The sequence below is a fragment of the Ambystoma mexicanum genome, chromosome 7q (genome assembly GCF_040938575.1).
Source record: "Ambystoma mexicanum isolate Mex_15411 chromosome 7q, UKY_AmexF1_1, whole genome shotgun sequence".
In the NCBI taxonomy this organism is placed as follows: domain Eukaryota; kingdom Metazoa; phylum Chordata; class Amphibia; order Caudata; family Ambystomatidae; genus Ambystoma; species Ambystoma mexicanum.
In genome coordinates this window covers 48,536,476-48,563,122 of record NC_090941.1, presented here as the reverse complement: position 1 = coordinate 48,563,122, position 26,647 = coordinate 48,536,476, and the positions used below count along the sequence as shown (strand labels likewise).

The 26,647-nt window shown below is 44.6% G+C and overlaps 1 protein-coding gene across 1 annotated transcript in view; it reads left to right on the top strand.

The window, feature by feature from the left end:
- The window catches only part of EGFL6 (EGF like domain multiple 6), a 360,256-nt gene that overhangs the window by 229,061 nt on the left and 104,548 nt on the right, over positions 1-26,647 (top strand). The window contains exon 7 of the mRNA XM_069640724.1: positions 8,397-8,519. Within this exon, the coding sequence (XP_069496825.1) occupies positions 8,397-8,519 (123 nt within the window). The remainder of the gene's footprint in view (positions 1-8,396; positions 8,520-26,647) is intronic.

The window sequence follows — 26,647 nt, the reverse complement described above, 5'->3', positions numbered from 1 at the left end:
AATTTAGGCATGTTGCTTGTTTTTACATTTGGTTGTGTCTGTACATGAGGGCTTTGCGTAGGTAGAGTTTTGTAGTGGTGAGATATCTTGTTTTGGAGGAGGTTTATTTTTGCAAGCATGGCTGATTGTATGCCTGTGCACCATGCTTCGTCTTTGACGATCTCATCAGGGCATGTGGGTGGTACAGTTAATTCTTTAAAGATACTGAAGATTTCTTTAGAGTGGGAGTTGGCAGCGGAGATACGGTGGTTGTAGGCTTCAGATTTAGCAATGAAGATGGCGTCTTTGTATTTTTTGGCTATGGATTTGAAGTTATCTTTTGTGGAGTCACAAGAACTGCACTGCCAGTTTTTGAGCACCTGGCGTTTGTCTTTGCGCAGAGTCTGGAGTTCCTCTGTGAACCAGGAATTGGAGTGGAAGGATTTTTTCTCTTTTTGTTTTCCAGTGGGGCAACAGTGTTGACAGCCATGGTAATGGTGTCTTTGAATATTTCTGCGAGGATGTTGGGGTCTGAGGAGAACGGGGGCGCTAGGCATGGCAGATTAAGGTGTGCACTGACGTTGTCCACAGTGAGTTTTTTGGCACTTCTGGCTAAGGTCGCCGGCGCTGTGGTAGGCACTTTTGTGCATATTGAGACTGGGATGTCGAATTGGAGACAGTTGTGGTCTGTCCAAGGGAGGCTAGTATTGGAAGTGATGGTTGTGTTACAATTATGGTCTATGATCCAATCTAGGATGCGTCCTTTTGCGTGAGTAGGCAATGTGATTTTTTGTGAGAAGCCTAGGTCGTGGAGGTCTTTGGCTAGAGAGATAGCAGTTTTGTGTTCATCATAGAATGGTAATTGGAGATACCATATCTCACTGAAGGACATTCCCTTATGATTCCCCAAGTCTCCCCTCCCCAGGTTATCCTCCATCGCATCTAGACCCCCAGAGTCAGGATCCAAGAGCAATGGCCCTTCCCTGGCCACCTGAGCTGAGGATGATGGGGAGAAGGAAGTGAGGATGCCCTCAGGTTCCTCACAACCCACTGAAGGAAAACCGAAAGAAACAACCTTCATTCATCACAAAAAACTGTCATGACACAAAGAATCATCAATGTGACGAGACAGACAAACCTGAAGAAAGCATCAGTTCAAGGCGCAACCTTGCTTAACTACTCAACAAAGAAACAGAAAAAATAGAACTGGATGCACAAGTTGATGGAAAAATGAATCACTATCAACACAATCTCCCGACTCCACAACCAAAGATCAAACAAACCACAAAAAACAAATAGATACACTGCAACCTAGACAATGCCAGGTCAATGTCAAAACACACATCAGAAATATACGATCTGCTAAGCTATGGAGGGACAGACAGGCTTTTCCTCACTGAAACCTGGCTAACTCAAAACTTCAAAGTAACAGCACATGATTCCCTATCCAACAACTACAACTTAAACAAGCCAACCAAGACAGAAAAAGAGAAAGAGGTCTCACTGTGGCATACAAGCACCAGCAAAAAATACTAATAGCACCACCACTCAACATCCCAAACTGTGAATTATTCCTCTTGCACTTAACCTTGGATCAGTAAAGCAACCTATCGGTCCTACTTGTTTACAGGCCACCGACATTACAACTCTGCTTTCACTGACATTTGTCGATGCCATCAACAGCATCACCATCATAAACACGATCGCCTCATCATACTGGGAGATTTCAACATTTGGTTAGAAGAAGAAAACATTGAATCACCCAACATTTTAACAAATCAGCTAGCTACAATGCATATATAACAACTGGTAAAAGGAGTGACACACACAGCAGGCCACACCCTAGATGCAATCTTCTGCAACAAACACCTGGTCACAACTGCACCACCAATGCAAATCCTCTGGAGCGACCACCTCATTATATCCTTTGTGATCCACCCACTAACACGGATATTAGCTAACCTCTCCAAAAGTTCTCCAATTCAGAAAAGAAACTGGAAATCCATTAACAGTGTACACTCAGCTAGCATAGAAGAACTTACACAATCCATAAATGGATCACGAAAACATTGGATGACATTGCGCCAGAAAAACCATTCACCCCTTTTCTAAAGAAAACAATGGCAAGATGAGTCGCACCCCACCTCAGAGTACTGAAAAAATGAACAGGAACCTGGAACAGGAATGGAAGAAGAACTACGATCAACTGAAAAAAATTGCACACCAAAGACGGAAACGACTATACAAAGCTGAAATACTCAAAGCAAAAATGTAATTCTAAAACTAACGGGCTACAAACTCAAGCAACGCCCAGAAAGAGATGTTCATCATCATCAACAAGTTAAGAAACCCAACAGAGTGCAACAACACACCAACACCTTCACACAAATTATGCAATGACATGCAGCAAGTCATAAAGAGCATGCCTAAAATCACCAGAATCCTCCTTAACCAGCCAACACTGGAACTGAGACCTCTCCAGTAGACCCCTGCCCACCAGACATATACAGGACTATCCTCACCCAGAAAACACTGTCAGAATATTTCCTCAACCTTTTCAAACACTCACTAGCCATACGAACTGTGCCACAAGCCTGCAAATCGGCATACATCAATGCACTCCTTAAAGATCCATCGGGAAACACGGAAGACCGAGCCAACTACCAATCAATCTCAATCATCCCATACAACTAGAAAGCTATGTCTACAAGCAAATCCTGGAACATGAAGAAAACAGTTGGATACTAAACCAGGTAAAAGTAGGCTTCAGACCCATGAGAGGAACGTAAACAGCATTACTATCGAAATGGGACCATCTAAAAACCAACGTTGACTCCATCATCAAATGTGCACTAACAGTACTTGATCTATCAGCAGCCTTCAACACAGTTGAAAATGAAACAGTGATCAAAAGACTTGAAGGTATTGGAAACAACGACGCAGCATTTCTCTGGTTATAGTCCTTCATGACTGAAATAACCGATAGAACTAGGATAACACCATTTGAGTGTTATCCTAGTCGCAAACACGCAAAGAAACATGTGGAGTCCTACAAGCCCCATCACTCTCACCAATGCTTTTTGACATCTACATGACCCCCCTCATTAACCTCATCCAAAAACACAGCCTACCTGCTACAACTATGCAAACAACACCCAAATCATCTACAAAATCAATTCAACTGAAGAAAAAACCCAACACTTACCAACTGCCTCACAGATATAAGCCACTGGATGAGCACCAACAGTATGAAACTCAACCCGGACAAAAGAGAAATCATGATCGCACCCAATGACCCATCGAACCATCACCACATTCTATGGCCTACCAAACTGGGAAACCCACAAGAACCATCCAAAGTGGTCAATAATCTTGGAATATTCATGGACAATGAACTAACACTAGAACTGCAAGTCAACGCAATAGTTCAGAAATCATTCTTCCACTTACACACAATCAAGAAAATACTCCCCTTCTTCACCTTCCCACACAGAACACTCACCGTCATCACTCTCATCATGTCAAGAATAGACTACGCCAATAGCATCTATATTGAAATGTCAGAATACCTTATATAAAAACTACAATGAATACAGAATGCAGCGGTAGGACTGCTCCTTATACTCACTAAGAGAGAACACTTCACAGCAGCAGTGAGAACCCTACATTACCTACCGGTCACAAAACACATTTTCTTCAAAACATTCTGCATAACACACAGAGCAATCCGTAGCCAAGAAGCGGAATTCATACAGGGAAAATCTACAAACCAAAATGTAAAGGAGCAGCTTAGGCACTCGTAGCAGCTACCCCGGTTACCAGCAATAGGGTACTTGGGCCCCAACAAAATCTCAGCCACAATAATGTAAGACCCAAACATAGGGAAAGATTCACTGTCTTTATTGTCAATCAAAATGACAGGGCTCACACTAGCACAGCATCCCGTACCAGAAGTTCTCGTCCTCCAAAAATGGGTTACACCATTTTAAGGGCTAGTGATGTCATAAAACAAGTTACATCCCAAAAAACCTATTAGGGCCTGGAATTGGTCAGTTTAGGAAAACTATATATGTAATACATAGGGGTTAACCTGTTTATTGGATCGCCATATCTGGTGGCTCCTCCTAGGACCACCTCTAAATGTTACAACTACAAAGGTGCAGGTTAACAGGGAAATTGTTGGCCCCTGCAACATAGTGTGTTTAAGGTGAAAGGTAGCTAAGTATTGGACAGAATGGGTCTTCTCAACCTTGGGACCTTGGACAGCTACCAGGCTGAGTGAAACTGTTCAAGGCAATGGGAGCAAACACGAAGGTGCTGTGTGTTCCCAATAAGTTGCCATCTCTGGTCGCCTAAGCCCTGAGAGCGTACATCCAACTTTGAACCTGTGTATCTTTCCACCTCTGGTTCAATGCGAACAGCTTTCCTCCATCAGTCTTGTGTGAATATGCATTGTCCTAGTCTTCCAGGTCACGTGTGTGTGGACCACAAAATGGAGCTCTCCTACTTATGAGGATTTTAAGCTGTATTCCTTGCATATGTCTTATCACCTTGATAAACTGGAAACTTTCCATCTCTGCTTGTCCTTGCCTAGACTGTGCATCATGTCTGCGTTGGAAGCTCTGTCTGTCTACAATTAGTTGAATCAGGCTGTCAGCCTCTCCATGTATTTGAAGTATGTCTTGCTTTCCCCATTCACTTCAATACACCTATGGCTTCCATATTTGTTCGTATGGCCGTCCATGTTAGTCACAATTAAGCATGTGCTAGCTGATTGTACGAATTCTTGGCGTCTTGCTGTTTCTGCTTAGCAATGGATATATATATATAGGTGTGTGTGTCAGTCCTCTATCTGAGTGAGTCATAAGAATTTGTTTTGAGTTTAGCAGCAACATAGTGTCTTTGTAGCTTCATGCATGGATACCTATATGCTCCATGTTTAGTACTTCTACGTTTTGATGTCAGAAGTGACATCATCAGCATTTCAAGAGTTATAGTCAGTCAACTTGTTCGATTGATGACAACTGTATCTCTTCCATATTGTTAGTCGGGTACAGTTTGAATGGCTGTCTGAGTGAATAACGTTTCTCAGATCTGCGATACATCACTGATGGCGATGAAGGGCCCAGGAGTAATGTACATCTCTCATTTCTCTGCCTTCGAGCTGCAAGTGATTGGGGGTCACAAGGACCACATTTAGATCTTATACTTCATCATTAAAGTCATGTAATGAAATTTGCCTCAAACCAAACAATACGAAAAGCATACATTCGGGGGAACATAATTCTCTGCATTGTGGTGACACTTTGGAAATCGCTTCCAAAGGAAATACGAACAACAGAAGACCACCTAAAATTCAGAAAACTGTTCAAAACATGGCTCTTTAACTCACCAAGATAAAGAGGAAACACCATTGAATGAAACCCCCCAATGCAACATAATAAAAACACTGAAAACCTGATTCCCCTACCCCCGAAACAGGGCCACCCAAAGAAATAAAGCATCTGACAGGTAAACACTATAGATTAATATTATCCAGAAGGATCAACCCAACCGGCAGAAAAAGTTTTAGATGACCGCCGGATAACCCTAATAAAAACTCTCAAATACTCTGCATATCCAGCCTCCAACACGGAACAAACCAGACACATACTTCGCCTGCAACAAAAAAAACACTGGAAACTAAGACACTCTACTGACACGCCACAACACCCAACAGAACACTAAACCAAACGTGCATAAATCACCCATTTACAACCTTGTTCCAAATGCCACAAAATGCCGACCAACTAGAAACAAACCAGCACACAGTGACTGGATTTTCCAAACTGAAGCTCCCAACTGCACATCAAAGCTCTCTTGCGCTTTTCCTTCTCAATCCCACTAACAAACCCCACCCAAACCCCTGCCTTTTCGGATCCATCAGAGCATCTGGAGACCAGGAAATGGTAGCGTTGCGCAGTATATATCACAATAACATAACATAGGTCAATGCCGATGTTAAAGTTGGATTTGTTTTTCTATGCACCTATATTCCCCTAACCTTAAATAGCCAGGTGAATGGTGATCGGGAATGTACTGCCATTGTATTGGTAAGATAGCTGAGGTTTAATGTATAGGACATGTGCATCCTACGGACCCAATGTAACATTAATTTCCACTTACCTATAATGGATTATATGCAGAAAAATTTGGCAGACATGTGAATCACTTTGGCTACCTGGATCACATTTTATAGCCTACACCAGTAAAATACATACAGAATACCACGTATCTCAATACCATCAGGAGATGCTAACAGATGCAATGGTAAACAGTAGGCACTATGTATTTTAGATCCTAAAACAGACCACTCAGATCCCTGAAACATTTAACTTCTTGATCCTTTCTACATTATGCAACGTGCTCCCTCTGTGTCTGACCCAGATTATCGGCAAGTGCCACAGGTCAAACTCGAGTTGGCGCCCGTTTGGCTCAGCGTTAGCCTACTTTGTCTTTGGTTGGTTCTCAGTTCTTCCTGGTCGGTCATCCCTTTCTAGAGGTGCCAATGGAGCCTCCTTTCAAGTGCAGCGCACAATAGAATCCTGGCATATCCTTGTCTGCGTCAACAGTGTGGAGCATTTTAATAGCCTCCCTCACTCTTCTCATCTCTTTGGAAAGTGTACTGTTAGACGGAATAAAGTGTTACATGTTCTCTGAAAGCACCAAGTTGCAGGTAATCAAGAATATGACGTATATCATCTCCAATTGCTTTTTTGTGACCATTAAACCAGGGGCAAACCGTAGGACTTTAATTCCATTACCTGTTATTGTTTGTATTGTGAACGCTCCCGTTGGCAGGTTCTTCTTACACCGCAAGCATCATACATCTTAAGTCCCATGACTCTTTGTGATTAATGACTGCCTTTGCATTTGCACTGTCATCCCCAGCTCACTCTCAAGCCCTGCTCCCGGACCCCAAATTTCCTACCACAGCTTGATGGCAACCCCCAACTTGACAAACTATCCCCTAACACAGTTGTACTAACGAACCAGTATGTTACTTTCATGCCACACTACCCTACGCCAATTTACTGACACGCCCAAAGAGCTCACGCCCATAGCGTTCGTCATGTCATGATTAGGATAGCTCAGCAGCAACACGCTCGCCTTGGAAGCAAGACGACACGGAGCAACGCAGGTTCGATCCCCGGGTCCATGCTTAGAAACCTCTGGGTATTAAGCGCGTTATAAATAACCTATCATATCATATCATCATGATAAGCAAATCCGAATTTGCTTTCATGCCACGTTATCCAACTCACTACCATACCCTATCGGCCAGCCCGCAGCTCACTGCTATGCCCAGCCAATCAAGCAGCAGCCAGCTGCTTGGCCCCCACTAGGCAAGCCTTCTACTTTCTGTGCTCCTTTGTCACCCAGCTTGCCTTTCCTTCAACCATCCACGGTCATTAACATGATATTCCCAAGTAACAGAGCACAGAAAGCTACTCAGAGACCGCTGTGTTACACTCCATTATGCAAGGACCCCCGCCCCCACATCACCCCTTGATTTATTTAACAATCAGGAGTATGCCTCTTAATTACAAGTGCTGTGTTTCATCACACTCTGTGCACACGCCCCCTTAACGTCCCCCACCACTCACTGTCATTAGGGCAGACTGTAGTAGAGGCCTTAAGGACTGGTGATGGGGGAAGGACCCCTTAGGCATTCTACGGGAAATGAAATGTTTTGCTAGGAACAATATTTCAAATCCAATGTTAGGAATGGCTGCCCCCTTCAAGAGAAACAAATGAGTTCCAGCGTCAGATCATGGACCCTGATCCAAGCGAGACCTGAGCTTTTCAGAAATGAGGGTGAGACGCCCATCTGGTTGCTCCTCTGAGTGGGGCGCATGTACCAATGTCAACATGGCGGAGCTGTTTGCACTAATTTACATTTCATGCATATTTGTGGCCTGGCATGTGACTTTGCGGCACTTTGTCAATTTGGGTTGTTAGTTTCTGCGGGGCTAATCTCCGGTTGCTTTTGTAGCAGTGTAACATCTCTCAAGAAACATCTCTCAAGAAATTGGGGGATTCTTCAAACACAGGTGGGGTTGTTTTGCAGTATATGGTAACATGTGGCAATAGCGTTTGAAAAAACACTAACTTATTAAAAAAAAAGACGAATTCAAAAAGTGAAGGGGACGTTAGTGGGTGGTAGAAGGAAGTAGTTTGGCACTATATAGTTGGGGGAATCCCCCGTTAACAGCGAGATTTTTAAAAAATGGCCACATTTTGGTACTGTTTTTGAGAAAAGCGTTATTCCAAACGGTACCTCACAATGCAGACTGTCTTCTGACTGGCGCATGGAGGCAAATCGTCTAAGATGTCATCTCTAATGGGTTTTTACCGTCACTTTTGATATCTTTCAGACATAAACGAGTGTACAATGAACACGGATAAGTGCAGCCTCCATGCAGATTGCCTCAACACTCAGGGGTCCTTCAAGTGCAAGTGTAAACAGGGCTACCGTGGCAGCGGAATGGAATGCTCACGTGAGTATGAGTGATGATTATAACATGGTCCTACACACTCTAATGTTGTTATTTCACAGTCTGTATTATATACTTTGCCATGTTGTAACTGTCTCTAAGTCTCCGGCGCCCGGTTACCCCAGGGTTCGGCGCACGGTACAAATAAAGAAACTAAACTAAAGTGGATACTGTTGCCATTCAGTGGAGTATGGCCACCACCGGTCACATGAGCTACTTCTGAGCTGCTTAATGAGGTTTCTTGTAGGTTGTTCTGATACAGCAAGTGCCAGCCCTATAGATGAGGGGAGCATCGGCCACTTTTACTTCCAAGAATTTGGCAAACACTCCCCAAAAATAGGGAGTAAAAATACTCCCAACCAAAAATTGAAAAAAGACTTGTAGAATCTTGCACCCCTGCTTTCACGCTCACAGCTCCATGGTAATGTTTGGACCAGAAGTGCACGTAGTACCACAGGAAGAAACTCCTATTTTAACTGCCCGATTGGAAGAAGTAAACATGTATCTTTTAATGTGCATGAATAACTAGGTGCAAAAAATGTAATATTACAAAAACATTTCTGTTTTCAGTTACATCATATTTCTACTCGCTTATAAAATACTCTCATTGGGAACTGAACTTACATTGTAACTCCTTAAAAATCATTTTACTCCCAACTTTAAAAAATAGGCAGTAAAATACTCCCACTTCCAAATCTTATCTGGAGCCCTGGCAAGTGCCAAGTTTACATCTGAGGTAAAGTGATATAGACAAGCACACAACTTAGCACAGAGTGGCTACTTTATAAATATAGCTTGGAAAACGTGCAACACTATACATTAGAGTAGGTTGTGCTGCAAGCATCGAAAGGTGGCACAGAGCTCTTCTGCTTATTTATTCCAATTTCTGGCCCGTCAAAGATCCCTAGACAAGTGCAGTAAATGCATTCTGAACCGGGTAAAAATAAATCACCAATGAGGGCATTCATTTTGCTTGCTGATCTCCTGGCTCTCAGAGTGGGTTAATATGCAGCTGGAAATATGGGTAACTATATGTTAATAATTGAATCTTCAGGCACTTTTGATTTTTGAAGCGGCTATTAGGAACGTTTCCTTCCAAATATGTTTCTCTGCATGCAGAAAGGCAAGGTTTGTGAGTTTGTTTCTTGGATGAGTGCACAAGCCTGCTAGTGACAGGCTGAGTCATAATATCTATGCAGCACGCTACCATTGGGAAGAGAGCCAGGGGGTGCCCAGCACACCACCCAATGAAATGGGTATAAGAAATTGGCCATAATCGTGCATTATAAAGCATTTTTTACAACAATATTGCCATTGACACAAGCGACCCAATTCTCCAAAATGGGAATGTATACATCTGCAAGTGACCTTCTCCATGTAGGTAATCAGAGCATTTCATTGCTGCAGTGTGATGTTCTGGCCTGTCCTCATGCATGCATTAGTGTCTGGAGCACACTCAGGATGCTAATGTATGATAGGCTTCGAGCACCCAGCTCCTGTGGGTTCTGGCGCACACCCTTCAATGAGGGGCCCAACAGCAGTACGTTATTGTGAAGTGCTCAAAAAAAGCAAAAAGCATTTCCATCCCTGTTTGAGGAAGAGAAATGCAAGTGGGACAGCAGTGGTTGATACCAGAATTGTACGCTCGGACCGAAAACAAAAGGTCCGACCATACAAAAAGTCTGAAAAATGCTACCACCAAAGGTTCGAACACCAAAGGTTCGAACCTTAGGTGGTAGCATTGTAGGTAAGTATAAAGAAAAAGACAGCAGGGGCTGCGGGGGTGTCCCCCGCAACACCCCGCTCACTATAGTGACACCCCTGCAGCACACCCAAAAAAGATAAAAAAATAATAATAAATGGGGGCTGCAGAGGTGTCCCCTGCAACACCCCACTCACTATACTTCATAGTATAGTGAGCGGGGGTTGCGGGGGAAATCCCTGCAGCTCCCGAAAAAAAAAACATTTTTTAAAGAAAAGGACCTTGCGGCGCCGGTTCCCGATAACAGAAGTGAAAGGGAACTGGAGCCGCAGGGACACAGCGCAACGCAATGACAGGTAAGTGGGGTGTGTGTATGTTGGGGGTGTGGGTGGGGGTGTGTGGGGGGTGTGTCATGGGTGGGGTGTGGATATGTAGGGGTTTTGAACGTGTATTCACATTGGAAATGTACAAACCTTTTGTGGTTCATACATTTCACATGCAAACATTTCGGCCGCGGAAAATCACATAGATCCGTTCATACCTCTCATCTATCACTTTTAATAAAGCATGAAAGGATGAGATATGGCCATGTGCACATTGTGCACCCCCTTGAGCCTGTTCCACAAAGACCCAGGGGAATGTGTTTATCTGTGCAATTTGAAGCACATCCCCTTTGTGAATTTGCAGAGCTCTTAAAAATACGTAGAAATGCCACCCGCTTCACCACTGCACAAACTGGATGGAAATGGCCATCTGAATGTGTGTGTCTATAATACACACCTGCAGATGCCCTTTGCCGCACATGGTGATATGTGCTTAGCAGGGGTGGACTGGCCTTTAGGGAACTCTGGAGATTTCCCGGTGGACCTCTGCACCCTGGTCCTCTTTTCTGTGGTATTTCCAGATTTTCTCATAGGAAAAGCATTGGGCTTGCTGAAAATGTGACATATAGGGCCACTTTGAACTTTATTTCCAGGGCCTCTTTTGGTCCCCAGTTATTATTTCCAGGGCCTCTTTTAGTTCCCAGTCCAGCCCTGGTGCTTAGGCATCCTACCACTTGTCGCAAAAACGTTTTGAGAATCTGGCCCATCCGGATTTAGAGACTGTTCTGAAAGGGAGCCCACGAAAGATTACAATACACTACCTAGCCCAATTGTTCCAATATAAGCACATATGACTGTTCATTTACAGGATGGCACATGGAACAATCTTGCAAAACATACCCATTTGAATTATACCACAAAACAAATGTTGCACATCATAGCATAATGTCATGAAATAACAACACTCACCTCACATCCTAGTAAAGGACATATATTATGCCTACCAAAATTGGTGTTATAGAATATTTAATTGAAAATGCATCTGCCGCGAGAATATATACATCAGAGAACTTGCTCTAAAATGATACATTCACGAGCATTCCTTTATCAAGGAATATAGCAATCTGAGCTCTTGTTCCACTAAGGAGCCCATGTGAGTTACTGAACATGTTGAATTTTGATTGAGGCAATAATTGGTAATGACACATTGCTAATATTAGCTCTGTAGAAGAATGTCTATATATTACAGATTGGGCGATGGTAGCTCAGTAGTTATGGTTAAGGTGGAGGTAGGCTGGGAGAGGGGGGCCACCATTTTGGTTTCTAGTTGGGCTTTCTGCAACTTCCTGTCCTCCATATTTCCTACAGGCAAGTCACTATGGGCATGATGTAAAAAAGCAAAAGTAATTGTTACAACAGTCTGGATTGGGCCCCTTACTGTAGGCTTGCTTTGGACCTATCCCCTTTTTGTCATTATAAGGTCGGGAAATGCTCTCCTTAGTTGATTCATATTTTGCACTCTCAAGACAAGACGAAGGATTCCCTGGACCTTGTTTGAGATTACAGTCTAATCATCTCCAGGGAAGAGTGGGGGAGAACTGCCAAGGTTTCTCTGCGTGCCTGTGCACTGGAACCAGGATTCTACTCACTGAAGGTGAAGGGCCCCTTGTAGGTGCCAGATAACTTCTGTGAGTGTAATTGCATAATCAAAGTACTTACCTTGTCCTGGAGACCCTGGATTGGGCCTCCTAACAATCCAGAAATATAGAGGCAGCTTGGGCCTTGTTTCATCCCCTCAAGATGTCTGTGTAGCTCAACCATGCTACTATAGCAACTCTACATTTTTTAAACCGCTTGCCGCACTTCCAGTCAGACATACTTTATTTTATTAATGTATTTATTTATTTATATACAGGAAGAACAATGCTCTTTTGATCACAAAAGAACGTATAATAGGTACACATTCTGATTTGACGGAAGTAGTAAGCTTCTTACAATGGGGAGAGTTTGATTGACACTCTGACCAGGTTGTGGAGGGGAGTCATTGGAACAGTCACCGGGAACAATAGATAAGTGGACATACATAGATTAAGGACAACCAACAATGGACATTTTTAAGTTCAGGTAGGTGGTATGACCCGCTGTGCTCGGGATGTGACCATGATGGGTGAAGTGCTAGAGTGGAGGCAGTGAGGGACAGAGGCAGTTTAGAGTTGAGGGAAAACGTTAACTAGCAGGCAGATGAGATGTATATCGAGCAGAAACCCATTGAAGAGGACCAACTTGTCTTGAACCGATCCCGACTCGACTAAATGAAAGCAACTGAGACGAGTGCTCACTCAACATGCTGGAAGCCATCGACTCACCCGGAAATACAGGCATACGTTGTAGGCCATCAAACTGAAGGTCTCAAACACTGTCTCAATCCAGTGGAAGCTTGCATTTCGAACCAACTCAATGCAAACTCAGCAGTGCGACTACATGACTGAAACATATGGAACTCTGCTGGACCATAGTGAAAGAACCTAGAAATCCATCTCAGCACTGTCGAGAATCCAAGACATGAACTCCAGATATTTTGTTGAGTGCCCGGCCCCCTAATTCACTTCTATTTTATTTCAATTAATTGCTCATACTGCAAATTTAGTTTGAGATCAGCAGAGTGCTTTACAACGGGAGGGTGCCAGCATTTGGCTTGCCATTTTTATATAGTGACACACTACTGTCGGTGGAAGGACAGTGCGATTTTTATTTGTCTGTTATGTATTGTTGAAAGAGCCACATTTGTAATGTTTTACAGAGGTAGAGGAGGGAGGGGGCACTTCAAGCCTCTGCCGGGATTGTGTTCCAGATGGCCAGGGCATGGCAGGACAAGGAGTGCTTGCAAGTCTTCTCTTTACGGGCTAGCTTAGACTTCAACCTTTTGACGGTTTTGCTAAGTGAGGCACAAAAGTCTCCAGATGTGTGGAGGTTGGACACCAAGTATGTTGGTGTTCCGCTTGAGACTGTTTTGTTGGTGCTACATGCAGTATTTAATATGATCCTTGCAGGGAGTGGAGCCAGTGAAGCTCACGCATTGTACGTCACATTTGTGGGTGACACTAATAAGGCAGACTGCAGTGTGTAGGCTGTCTCGAGGTGGGCAGTTGCACATCTGTAAGCCCAGGAAGGAGGGCATTTCCTTCATTGATGTACGACATCACAATGGCCTGAACCACCATGCAGAAGTCATGCGGGATGAAGGGTTTGATTGCACAGAGATTTGTAGCCATGTGGTTTGCACCTTTTTGGCATTGTGCTTTTGGAACGAAAATACACTGTCAACAACGAAACCCAGGGATTTGGCTGAATGTGACAGCTCTGGGGGGAATCCTTCCAGGAAAGCAAATAAAATGAGGTTATCAAAAAACTCTTTGGGGGAAAAATACATGCTGTCGATACCCTCCCCCTTCCTATGCCTCTTCTGTGCTTTAAAGTGGCCTTAGATCGACATAGGACTTCAGTAAGCAACTGCAGTAAAACCATGCTCTCTCCATCTCTGCATACTTGTTCACCTTAACTTTTCCACCCTTTCCTCCATCTACCCTCTTCCCTCTCAGCGATTTGATGCAGCAATCGGGCAGCATAAGTGCTAAAAAAAACAAAAGTAACTCTACATAGCATAACAAATGCAGCCATTCAATCTCTTCACTTTACCACTTCTTTGTCCCTTCTTTCTTCCACTACACTTTGTTATCTGCCCTATAAACCTTATCTCTGCCTTTCTCCAACTTCCTTGAGAGCAACCAGACTGGGGTTGCTACCAATGGTATGTATAAAATAGTACTGCTGTATAGGGCAAATGCAATTTCTTTATATGCGGCAAAAAGGAAAACCTTTCATCTAATTTGGTCAGCCCTAGTGCATTGCTATGTAGCTCTGATCTGGAGCTGTATTTCCAGTAATGGCTACTAGGTGGCGCTGTGCATGTGTGACTTTGATGCAGAAATGGCCGCTTTTTATCCCACGCTCTCTTCGTTACTCAGTCTTCCTCTGTCTAGTGGTTACTGTCAAGCTTTCTACCTCTCCTCTCCTCTCCGGTTTTCCCTCTTGACCCCCCCCCCCCACTCGTTATGTTGTTTTGCTCCATTTCTCTCTCTCAGGATGTCTCAGATTTTCAGATGTGATATAATGCAGGAAGCCTACCCCTGACTGGTTCACAGGAAGCTCTCCTTTGCATCCAGTGAGGTCTCCGAGGGCAGCAGGCAGGACATTCAAGCTGGTCCACGTTGCTTCCTGCCGCTGCCCCGGTCGGAGCTCCTCGCGGCCCCAGTCGGAGCTCCTCGCGGCCCCATGAACGCATATTCTAGAGGCAGTGCGGCCCATACAAACTGCTCTTGGAGATTTCTTCCATCATGTGGTTTCAATCACTGCTTCTCGAAAATTAATGCACTCTCAGTGTAACCAGATCTTATTCGCTGCGCCTTTTATATTGAAATATAATTCGAATTTGACATTTGATTACATGTCTGTGATGAGCACAGAGTTCAAATGGAAATATTAATTCCTTGTGAGAATGGCTGCTTAACCTGATTCGTGTTGGGACCTTTGAGTAGACAGGCAGCAGCCCCTAAAAATCGAGCCTCCTTCACTCTGGTTAATCACTCCACTCAACGCCATCCACTCTCCTGCCCCTGCACTGCTCCTGCACGTTTCCAGACGCAGAAAGGATTGTCAGCTCGGGTGAGGTTAAGTTACTCCGCTCAACAACCGATTTCTCTGAATTTGGAAAAGCAAGCACTTTCAGTCCTGTACGAGTTTCCTGGTATGGGAAAAATGCTGGTAAAATTGCCGGTAATTCCAGCACCAGCATTTTTCCATACCGGGAAAACACGAATTTGCCGGTTGGATCCACAGATCTACCTCCAGGCCTGACCTGCCGGTAATTCAGCCCCCCATTGGCAAAAATAATGCCACAATTACCGGCACTGTGCGGCAATCCCCTGCATGGAGTCCAATGGGACTCAATGGGGATTTACCAGCATCTCCGCTGCCTGGAATATCCCAGTAATACCGAGATAGCAGGCGGCAGAAACAGTAGGGGCAGTTGGCCGGTATCCTACCGGAATTGCCGGCGGGGTACCGGCAAACTTGTCATGAGCCCCTAAGACTATTATGGGTTAAACTCATGGCTTCTGCTTTGGTAAAGCCTGCGTAACTTTGTGCAGATGTAGATGCAGAGAGAGAAGGTCGAGCTGGCAGTGCAACACTTCACAGCACAGCCCCGAATAATGACTTAATTGGGGTGCACCAACTACTTTGACATTCATCAGTTTCCATCATCCACAGCGGTTGATGTCCGGAGCCTCCGACATCAGTGAGCCCCATTGCTTCCAAGATGGGGCCCAGTCCAGCAGGGCACGCTTTGTTGGCCCTTCATGTGGGTTTGCAGAAATATTAAAAAATCATGTGCTTTCCCATATTTTGGCTTCACTGGCTCATGCAGCTGCTCCTCCAATTGAAGGCAACGCTAAGGAGGGTCAGAAACAACCCAGAACTGTATTGCACTCTTCGCTGCATCTGTTTGAAACGGGCGCAAGGAACAGCAAAGCTTTCGCTCACATTATGTGACCCCATGCCATAGTTAAATATGGGATGCGCTCAACAATGGGATGCAGTGTCCCCAGATAACCAGGTTTGCGCACTTTTCACAAATCCACACCTGCACGTGCGCATCATAGATGAGCACTGGTAGGGGGTACGTTTGTCACATGGGCGGAGTGAATGTTTAAAATGTTTGCCTTTATATTAAATTAAGCGCATGTGCATATGGCCGTTCCTTTTCTTAACCGGGTGCATGGTTGACAACGATGTTGCTAGTGGTCATGCAATAGAAATCATTTAGGGGTCAGCAAAAGGTCACAGCTCCAGCCTCGTCCATTTGCCCTGCCGCCCCCATGAATTCCACGAAGTCTCTCGATTTACTTGGCAAGTAATTGTTGAGCAAGTGTTTTCGGACTAACACGTTCCTAGGCTTGCAGTCCCCCTGACCACCATCTTACGTGTCACCAGACTACTCTGCGGGTCCCGCGGACCTGCAAACCGTATCAGTCAGATGAAATGAATCGGCCCCAATGGGCAATGCACATGCTTACTCTCTCCCCGGGTTTTGTACTTAAGGTTCAGTTTGTCGGCAATGCGTGGTGCGCCGAGCAGGTTTGACATGTGCGGTGAGCCTTTACACCCCACACGCGGAATCTGCTCCGATTTCTGTCCCTACGTTTATCCCCATTTAATTTCGTGGTTTGTATTTGCAGTCGCTTTCCGTTTCAGTCTGTTATAACTTATATCACATTTTACACATAGATGTCCTAATACTTGTTTTGAATTATATAAGTTATATTAGATATCTGGGCAATGGTCCTTTGTTCACTTTCTAGCACTATTATTTTTTGTTAGTCCTTACATCCACTGCCCGAGGTGTTTCTTTGAGGGTTGACTTCTCTCCACAGTCTGCTTGTACCTTGAATCTATCTGGCCAAGCTTGTTAGGAAACAAGGCAGACGGAGGAGACCCGTACTGATCTTTTGCCCTCAAGCCGATACCCATTCCAGGTATAGATGTCCACGTCTTACTTTTCAAAGGACACGTAGTGTGGTTTCACAAAAATCCAGAGTCTCAGCTATGTCCCAAGCTTTGCTTAGGTTCAGAGTCTCAGCCAGGTCCCAGGGTAGTCTCAATGGGGCTAAAATGACTTCTAGAAAGCTGCTTCTAGACGAGTGATGATGGATCGCCCTAACAGAGCAAAAGCTGAGCGATTAGGCGCCAAAAGACTGAGTGATTCGAGAATTGTGCAAGCTGGAGCTTGAGGAGAAAGGGGAGACCAGTAGACAAACCCCTGAATGGGAAGGAAGTGTTTCAAGTGGTGCACCCAAGGAAAGAATAGGTGCCTCAGGAGGTAGAAGAAGGATTGTGAGATGCAGCTATGATGAGTTGCTTACCTACAGAGGGTACTGTGACAGACGGCCTTAATAACCACTGCAGTCTCCAGTGAGATTCAAGGGGCTCTGTTTTCTGAAGACAAAAAACAGCACAAGATGTATTGACTTTTATCATCATCAAATGAATAGATCATTGTAAAACAGCTGGATAAATCAATATTAATAAATGTAGATTTGTTCAAAGGAATATACCTGGCTGGAAAAGGGGGCTTACTATTGAGCGTCCCTCTTCACGTCTGGTGGGCTTTTACATCCCTTGACCAGGTGACCCTAAATTCAGGATTTTTCAGCTAGCGATTGGTAATCCCTACTATCTAGTGCTAGCTGGTAATGAGGGCCTAAAGTCTGCAGCCTTACATCGCTGGCTCCCTTCAGGGGTTTTCTATAGATGCCTTATCCCAACATTCTCCAAGATTGTCAATGTGGCTTGATGGGAAAAGTGGCAATTTCAGATCCTCTGGTACAGTCTTAACCACACTTGCTTCCTTTCACTTCTACTCCAGATCTTACTACCTCCTTCCGTTCTCACACCACCTCCTCTCCCTTGCTTCTCCCTCCAGTCTTCACACACCCTCTCTCTCTTTCCTCTCCCCTTTCTCCTCCCCCTCTTGTTACCTGTCACTACACTCTCTCCTCGCATCTTACTACACCACTATCCCCATCTCTTGCTGCACTATGTGATGTGGTGGAGTAAGGAGTCGGACAAAGAGGTGGCATGTTTAAAACAAAGTTTTATTAAGAAATAAGGAAAATAACCTACCTATCCATATCTCTAAAGGGTTATCCCTACCTAAACAAATATCAGCTTGGGTGCTCGTCATAAGGATGTTTGTTTAAATAAAAAGTATCGGTCCTCTGTCCAAAAACCTGTTCTAACCCGACCACTAATCTACAAAAGGGTTCAGCATCCAAATGAAAATAGTACCAGGAGAATGACTCCCTTCTCCTAATGAACTGGCTCAGTCTTTATCTCTTTTCCAACAATCTTTTTCACTAGCTTCCGATTCAATAAAGGGAACGTGGTCACAAGAAGGAATTCCTTCTCCTGACCCACCTTGCACAGCCTTGAGGGCTGTTTTGGGATAGTCCTCAGAAAAAGTCTCTTCACTTCTTCCCAAGATCTCCTTAAAGCTTGATTTACAGTTCCAGCAATTCTTCTCTGTCATATGAAGATTACTTCCAGAGAATTCCTGTTGTATAGTATTCTCTTTAATCCTACTTATCACTGTGACAAGGTTAATTCCTCCCGATGAACTCTTAACTGTTAGATCTTTGGCTATCAAAGTCCTTCCCATGGATTGTTTTTGGGTTAAGATCCAGAATGGCCCAGTACATGGAACAGTTTATCGAAAATTTGAAGGCTAGCCTGGAGTTGATGAAACACTGTCATGATCATAAAACCACTGTGACAAAGTATCCTACGGGACAGATTGTCTGGATCATGGAACCTGTCTAACCCAGTGTACTTCAGGAGGAGTGGACTGGACCCTATGTGGTACTAGACAAGATCAGTGAGGTTTACTACTTCATTGATTCAAATGCCCTTAAGCAGACAGATAGGATTTGTCACATCAACCGGCTGAAACCTCTTTATAGCGAAAATGACTTGGTTCTGGCTCTTGTGACTGATGGTGAGTCTGAAGAGGAGACTGATCCCCTCCAAAATGTGCTACACATAGAAGCTTTAGGTGGGCCCATTGATGGGGTAACCATCTCCTCTGACCTGGCAGAACATCAGTTACAAAACTGCCAGCAGCTACTGAGCCGGTTGACAGCTCTGTTGTCACTAACTCCAGGTCAGCCAGACTGGTTGTATCCACAACATTGGCATAGAAGACAGTAAGCCATTGATGAGCAGAATTTACTGACAGGGGGAGGGACAACATCGAGGAGGATGTTTCCAAGATGTTGGACCTCAGGGTTATTGAGCCATCCCATAGCCCCTACGATAGCTCTGTGGTTCCTGTTCCTAAAAACCCCAGAAATGGAAAAACATAGCTCTGTTTTTTTATGTACTGCAGAGGGCTGAACTCTGTGACCAAGGCAAAAGCACACCCCAAACCTCATACATATAAGCTTATGTATGCTCAGTGCATAATTACCTTTGTACTTTTTGCCTGGCAAACAAAGGATAGGTTAGCATGTTCCACACAAGAGGGAAACTACCAATTCACTGTTATGCACTTTGGATTAAAAAACGCTCTTGCTACCTTACGGTGGATGGTGCTCCAGGTCCTGCCTGTCTACAAATAATTAAACATTGACTGTTTCAATGATGTTACAGTGGTCACCCACACCTTGGAAGACAAACCATCTGACGTGGGTGCTAAAAGCCATGCAGAATGTTGGCTTGGCTAGCAAGGCTTCAAAGTGCCAGACAGCACACAGTAATTTAACATATCTAGGGCATCAAGTAGGCATTGTTAATAAACAGCCCTTTCAAGCAAATGTTGTCCAAGATTGAGACATTCCTAACACTTAGACACAGGTGATATCATTTATAAGCCTCAATGGGTATTACCAGTCATTCATCAAGGGGTAAAAATGCTACAGAAAATCACGTGAGCTCTTGCCTGGCAGATTACCAGAACCTTCAAGATGGTTTGGGCAAGGCCCAAGTTCTAAAGATCCTGGATAGTGGACTGGAATTCATTAACCACAGAGACGTCTAAGAATATGAACCTGGATCAGTTTTAGCACAGCTAAACTCAGAAGGGACTGAACAACCTGTTGCCCGCATAAAAAGGTTACTGGCCAAGAGAGAAGTAAATTGGACCAAAATCGTAATGGAGGCTTTTGCAGTAGTTTAGGCCATGCACAAGCGGAAACGATATGTTTTCGCTTCTCATTTTACTGTCTAAATGGACCACAAACCTCTCAGATGGTTAATGCCCATGCAGGGAGAACATCAAAAGTTGTTTCTGTGGGCCATATCCTTACAAGGATTAAGCATGGACAACTAGCACAAACCTTGATCTCAGCATTCCAATGCAGATGGCCTCAGTGGATACTTTTGTCTTGATGATAAACCAGACCCTTAGAAGGGTTGAGCTCAACTATTATTGACCAGGGCAGTGGTGTGTGATAGAATGCCACCTGGGAAGATGCAACAGCCTGAGAGTTTATGATTTGTAGTAATAAAATGATGGGATTAGATCTGCCTCTGAAAGTGAGGTCTGCAAATGAGACCCATCACTCCATGTCAGTATGTTGCTCTGCTGAGTCCGTCTCCTGACATCCCTGAGCAGCTGTCTTGTAGTTGGACACATGGCATAACACTGTGGTATGTTTGGAACAAGGTCCAGGAGTTGTTTGGAACAAGGTCCAGCAGCCAGTATCTGCTTTTAACCACGGGCAGTGCAGAATTTAAATTGAATCATATAATTGCAGGCTTCGGGATCCAGTGGCAGATGGCAATGTGAATTTAAGCCATGTCTGATGATGGCATGGGGATCTCTGGCACTCCACAATTATAGAAGCCACAACAGTTTGGCGTCATTTTATAATCAACTTCATGTATTCAGGGATTGAGTTTCACACAAAACAGATCATGTGTGCTTGGTCCCCAAACCAGCCTTTGTCTTCCCTGGAAACGGGTTGTCAAATTCCAGGAAAACAGGAACTGCCCTGAGGGAACATGGAGAAATTCAATGCTTCAAAGGCTAGGTTCGGCTGGGCCAAAGAAGCGCACACCAATATGGTAATTAACAGAAACTCTTTGTGTAGGGGGAACGAGGGAGTGGGTGGAGTTTGAGTAGCGAGGAGAAATGCATCAGTCAACAGAAGGGTCCCACAATCTTGGATTCTTCCAGGTCTCCCAAACTTACTGAAACCCCCAGCTAACATTCTACAAACAAAGCACTCTGTGTATGATATCACCAGGCAGACGATTCTGAAACAAAAGCCTGGATTCGACCCGTTACAGAAGGCTAGAAGGGAACCAATCCACTGTAAAAAAAAATCACCAACATAAGGAGGAGAGACTGTCCACTTAGTTAATTCCTCTTTGGACACTTTAAGAAGAACTCATCTGGAATCGAGTAGGGAGTACAGTCTGCACCAAAGTAGAGGTGAAGATCATGATTCCCAAGGAAGAGAATTTGGTATGACTAGTTGGCTCTACAAGTCCCAAAGGAACTGAGACCACATGTACCCAGGAGCCTGCTCACTGGGCCTGCTCACTGGAGGTGTCAGAACCCTGCAACTTCTCTCTACACACCTTCCTGGCTGTGAAGTGCAGCACATAGGATTTATCTTGCCTCTGGACACACTGGACGGGATCCCCCAGCACCCAGAAATCAATCACCATCTCTGGACATGTTTTCCGGATTTGATTTATTTTTCAGCTGGCTCAACCGCTTTGAGATGCTTTTCAAGCTGCTGCAAGCACACAGAGCTGCCTTGACAACTGCCATTTTTTCAAGCCGTCGAGCTTCTGACTTGACCCATTGCCAGCATGCACTCCAGCACAGTTTTTAGTTGATCACCACTGAAGAACCGGATCTCATTGTGGAACACTTTATTGCCAACTTAACTGATTCGAGACGCCGACTCAACCAATCGCCACCTGGTTCCTTCATCTAAGTCAAGAAAAGCACCACTATAAGACTGCATTGCATTGTTAGACCATCTCGAGCTGACACAATCATCCCAACAACTAGAATCTAGTATGAATTACCATCTCAAAATGTCTTGATGCTGAATTGAGTCATTTGAAATGTCTAGAAACCTGATTCAATGATGTTGAGACCCAAAACAAGCAATTAAAGGTATTGGAAGTGGTTCTGTCTCTCGAGCCCACCTTAAAGGGCACGTCTTCTTCTTCTTCTTCTTGGGAAGGCTTTTCAAGCGTCAGAGCCAGCGACTTCCATCTGGAGAGATGATGTTTGCCGTTAGTCACCCTTTTCAGCCGCACACCTCTGCTAAAGCTGGTTTGCTTCTCTGCGAGCTCATGACACAACTGAAGAGTGTAGCCTGCCCTCGGTCTGTGCTACCATAAGAGTTGAAGGAGGTATACCTGTCGTGCTGTGCCTGTTACAGTTTTATGATTGATATCATTGCTGATTTAGTAGTTCTGTGGAGCTGAGTATAGGGCTATACTTAGCCCTATACTCCGGCAGACCAGTAGTCATTTTGTCACAGCAGTACAGCACAATTTAACTTGTTTTATTATGTTAGTTTTGCCTCTTAAGACCTATGTTGACTCACTGTGCTACAACAGAGGGCAGAAGTATTAATAACATCTTTCATAACATCCTTGTGTTTTTGTATCAACAGGTTTTTTTCTCCCGTCTTTTGTTGTGTTGGGGTTATCTATTGAGCTTGAAGTGTTGTATTGTGTGTTAAGTTTAAGTATCTGTCTGAGAACTGATGTCTAGAACATTGTTGTGGTTGGAACTCTATGTCAATTCCAATGCATCATACTTCTAATACGATTTTGAAATGCACTTTCATAATCAGAATCCCAACACTCTGACTTAGTTTTAAAGATTTAATTAAAGCAAAGTTGGTGTGGATGGTTATATACTTTCTGCATGACTCCAGGGCTTTTTACCTTTACAAGTTTTTTTGTACTGCCTTTGCAGCTGCATAATGTTATAGGTCCTCAGTCTGGATGTAGGGTTATTCATTACCTCTCCCGGATTGCAAAGACTCAGATTCACAGACTTTCATGAACTCCTGATGAACTCTCTTTACCAACATGAATAAATTCAGATTTAGAGTTTCCATATAGTTCTTAGTCACTGCATTCCCAAAGATTAAAGGTTTCTGATTCAAAGTCTCTTACACATTGACAGTGAATCAGAGCTGAGAGGTTTCACTACTCTAGCTAAACTCCATGCTAGCCAGTTGGCATAGCGTGAGGCCATCAAACCCTCTTATTAGATTAGGAAGGATCTGGTCCTCTTGCACCCACAACATCAGGGTCGGGTCAACAGTCAATTGGATCGGCAATGAAAAGGCTGGTGGTTCGAATAGTGGTTTGACTGCTGCAGGTGCAGCAATGCTTGTTTGAGCAGAGGCAGCAATGCTTCAGCTGGTACAGTGCAGCGGCAAACTGGTTCAGACATGCAGGACAGTCGTTCATAGATCAGCGATTGACAAAGGCTGCTTCTGGAGGGTCCTGTTGGTTTGAACAGGGTGGAATGGGCTTGTATCATGGCTTGCAGCAGTTCCACAATGAAACTGCAGGAATCCTGGCTGTCTTGGCTCTCAGGTGCTGTTAGTCTGCCTCCAGGGTTTTAGGGGAAAGAGTAATCCTTTTCTTAGGATCCAAAAAAAGGGGGAGGCTGACACACACATGCAGGAGTCTTTCAGCACAATGAGGTGCTGGGTACCAGTGTGGCAAGCAGAGAGGCAGGTCTTGCTTCAGCAGCAGGTCACCCCCTACTTGCACTGGGGATGCTTAGAGGACAGAGCTTGCCTCTGCCTTGCACTACCAATCTTCACCTCACAACTGGAAGATTTAATAAAGGACTCCTCCCAATAGGGTACACATTAAATGTTCTGCAATGGTTGAAGTCCAGAGATGACTCAGAGAAGGAGTGGGATGCCACTTCTTTTAAAGGGAACTGTCCAAATGTGATTGGACAAATGCAGGCCTGCTCTATGGATCCAATCCCAGCTCTTAGAACAAATGGACTCTGCCTTCTGACATCACACCCAAAGTGATTTGTGGCACACGAAGTGGAAGGGACAGGAAAGAAGAGAGTTAAAGAAAGAAAACAAGATGGTGGAATATTCCTCCAGCTGGTTCGAGCTCCCGCAGTCTACACTAAGTCCTTGTCAATAGCAACAATGGTCCCTTTGGTATGCACCACCCTGGTGTGTGAGGTTAGTCCTTTTGTGAAGGGCATGATCTTTGATTCCTTTTCCCAGGACAGCTTCCTGTGGTGTGGCTATCTCACTGGAAAAGGTGTTACATGCCCTTACAAAGGATCTAAGAGAGGCAAGCCCCAGGGCTACAGTCTTGCTGTTAGCAGCAGAGACAGCCTTCTGGGGGAATACACATACATCTTCCACAGCCGAGCTTGGCTAACAAGGCTGCCACGCGTGGTATCAATTTGATGTGGCTTGGATAAGCATGAGAGATACTATCCACCATACCTTAAACTCAAGTATAGCTTATATTTCGAGCTTAACCTGCCACCAGGATAGCAACTCTCAAAGTTATGTCATTTTTAGTCCATATTCTAAATGCAGAGCCTGCGCTGTAGTGACTTGGCTGCCACTGGGATTGTCAAGAAGGCATCTGTGACACGAACCTACTCTATGCCACTGGAAATTGCAGCAAATGTGCTTTTAAAGTCTCTACACTTCAAAAACATCTTATACCAAACTCATTACCCATCAGGTACGCATGTTAGAACCATTTTCTAGATATCCTCTGTACTTCTCTGTGTTGTGTGACACATCAGGGTCATGAACCTGTCAGAGGAGGATGAGGATCACTCTCAACCTGGGTTAGGCGGCCTATCAGAGCTTTTCCAGAACCTGACCTACCTCAGAGATGTAGAGTGGGAGTTTAGGGAGACCACGGTCAATTACTCTTCTCCAAACACAAGTCTACCTGTGTGTTGTGGTACCACAGTAGTTCCCCCATACCCTGCAGCCTCTTTTCTTGCCAGAACTCTTTTTCTCATCTCTTGCAGGACTTCCAGACTCAGAAACTCTCATGCTGTGTCAAGAACAATCCAAAATGAAGCTAACAGACAACAGTTAAGAGTCCCAACTCACTGGATATAAGCAGACCGCCCGTGGAGGAATCACAGGGAAGAAGAGGTGAACCTGCCTGAGTCACACTCTGTTGCTCTGTGGACGCAGAGCCGACGCCAATGAGTGGAAGGGGGGCAGGGCTTAGATGGGACTTTAAACACTCTGGAACAGAAACCCCTGCTGGAAAGTGTAGGGGAAGATTTGCCTAAGCGGGCCAGTGGTGCGATGAACCAATGAGAACCGGGAGGCAGGGGAAACAAGGAGACGGAGGAGTGTAAAAATACCCTGAACACACACAGGTGGTTGAAAGGTATTCTGGTGAGGTCAGGTAGAGAGTTGCAGGACTGAAAGACCAGGCAGTGGACACAGGACGGTGGAAAGTAGTACAGTGGAGTGTGTGGCAGTGTTGGCTAACAGTGCAGGTAATGTGTGTGTGAGAGAGAGTGGTACCAATCTTGGCAGTGTTTTGAGGAGTGTGTGTCGCAGAGTGAATGAGTAGTAGGGAGAGAGGGAGAGGGAGAGGGAGAGAGAGAGAGAGAGAGAGAGAGAGAGAGGAGACTATATGAGTAGAAAGGGGGTGAAGTCAGATAGTGGAAAGTGAGAGTGTTACAGGGAAAGAGAGAGAGAGGGAGAGCAGTAATAGAGAGCAGGTAGTTGTAGTATGTGACGTTTTATAGCAGGATGGAAGAAGTTATTATGAGAAGAGGAAGAGAAGGGAGTGAAATGAGTCAATGGGGAGAGAGAAAGTAGGAAGGAAGTAAAGAGAGAGAGTGGATGTTGAGGGAAAGAGGTGAGCTAGAGGAGACAGAGATAAGAGGACCTGGCAAGATCATTTGGGGGAGGAGATGGAGATTAGAGGATGAAGGGGAGATGAGAAGAGTCAGGGTGGATAAAGAAGAGGAGGAGAATACAGGGAAAAGATAGAAGAGTGGCACATAGAAAATGTCCTGGCCTTTAGGCCCTCCCTTGAGACTAGCATAGATTTAGACAGTTGGAGTTACCTGTCGCTAATCTTTATATTTTTAGATTGTTTGCAGGAAATAGGGTGGCCTGGGCTAGGGTTCAGGGAACCCACCTGGCGGTTGAGGGTAATCCTAACTCATGAATCGTGAAAACTTTGATAAAACACTTGACATTTATATTCTGGTACCTGCAAACGTGAAGCCATCCCTGCCAGTTTGCAATTATCCCTCGCGTGATGTGGCTAAATTCAGGAAATGCCACCACCATAAGGGATTGTATTTCCATGATGTCACCCTGGCATGGCCACTGAAGATCTGCAGCATTTGAAAGTTAACATTCTAAGAAAAGGTGAAGTGGAGCTGGAAGGTGGAGTCCAGAAGCCACTGCTGAGCCATGAGAAGGGTCAGACTCACCCAGAGCATCAGTGTTGTAAGTTTGATGTAGAAG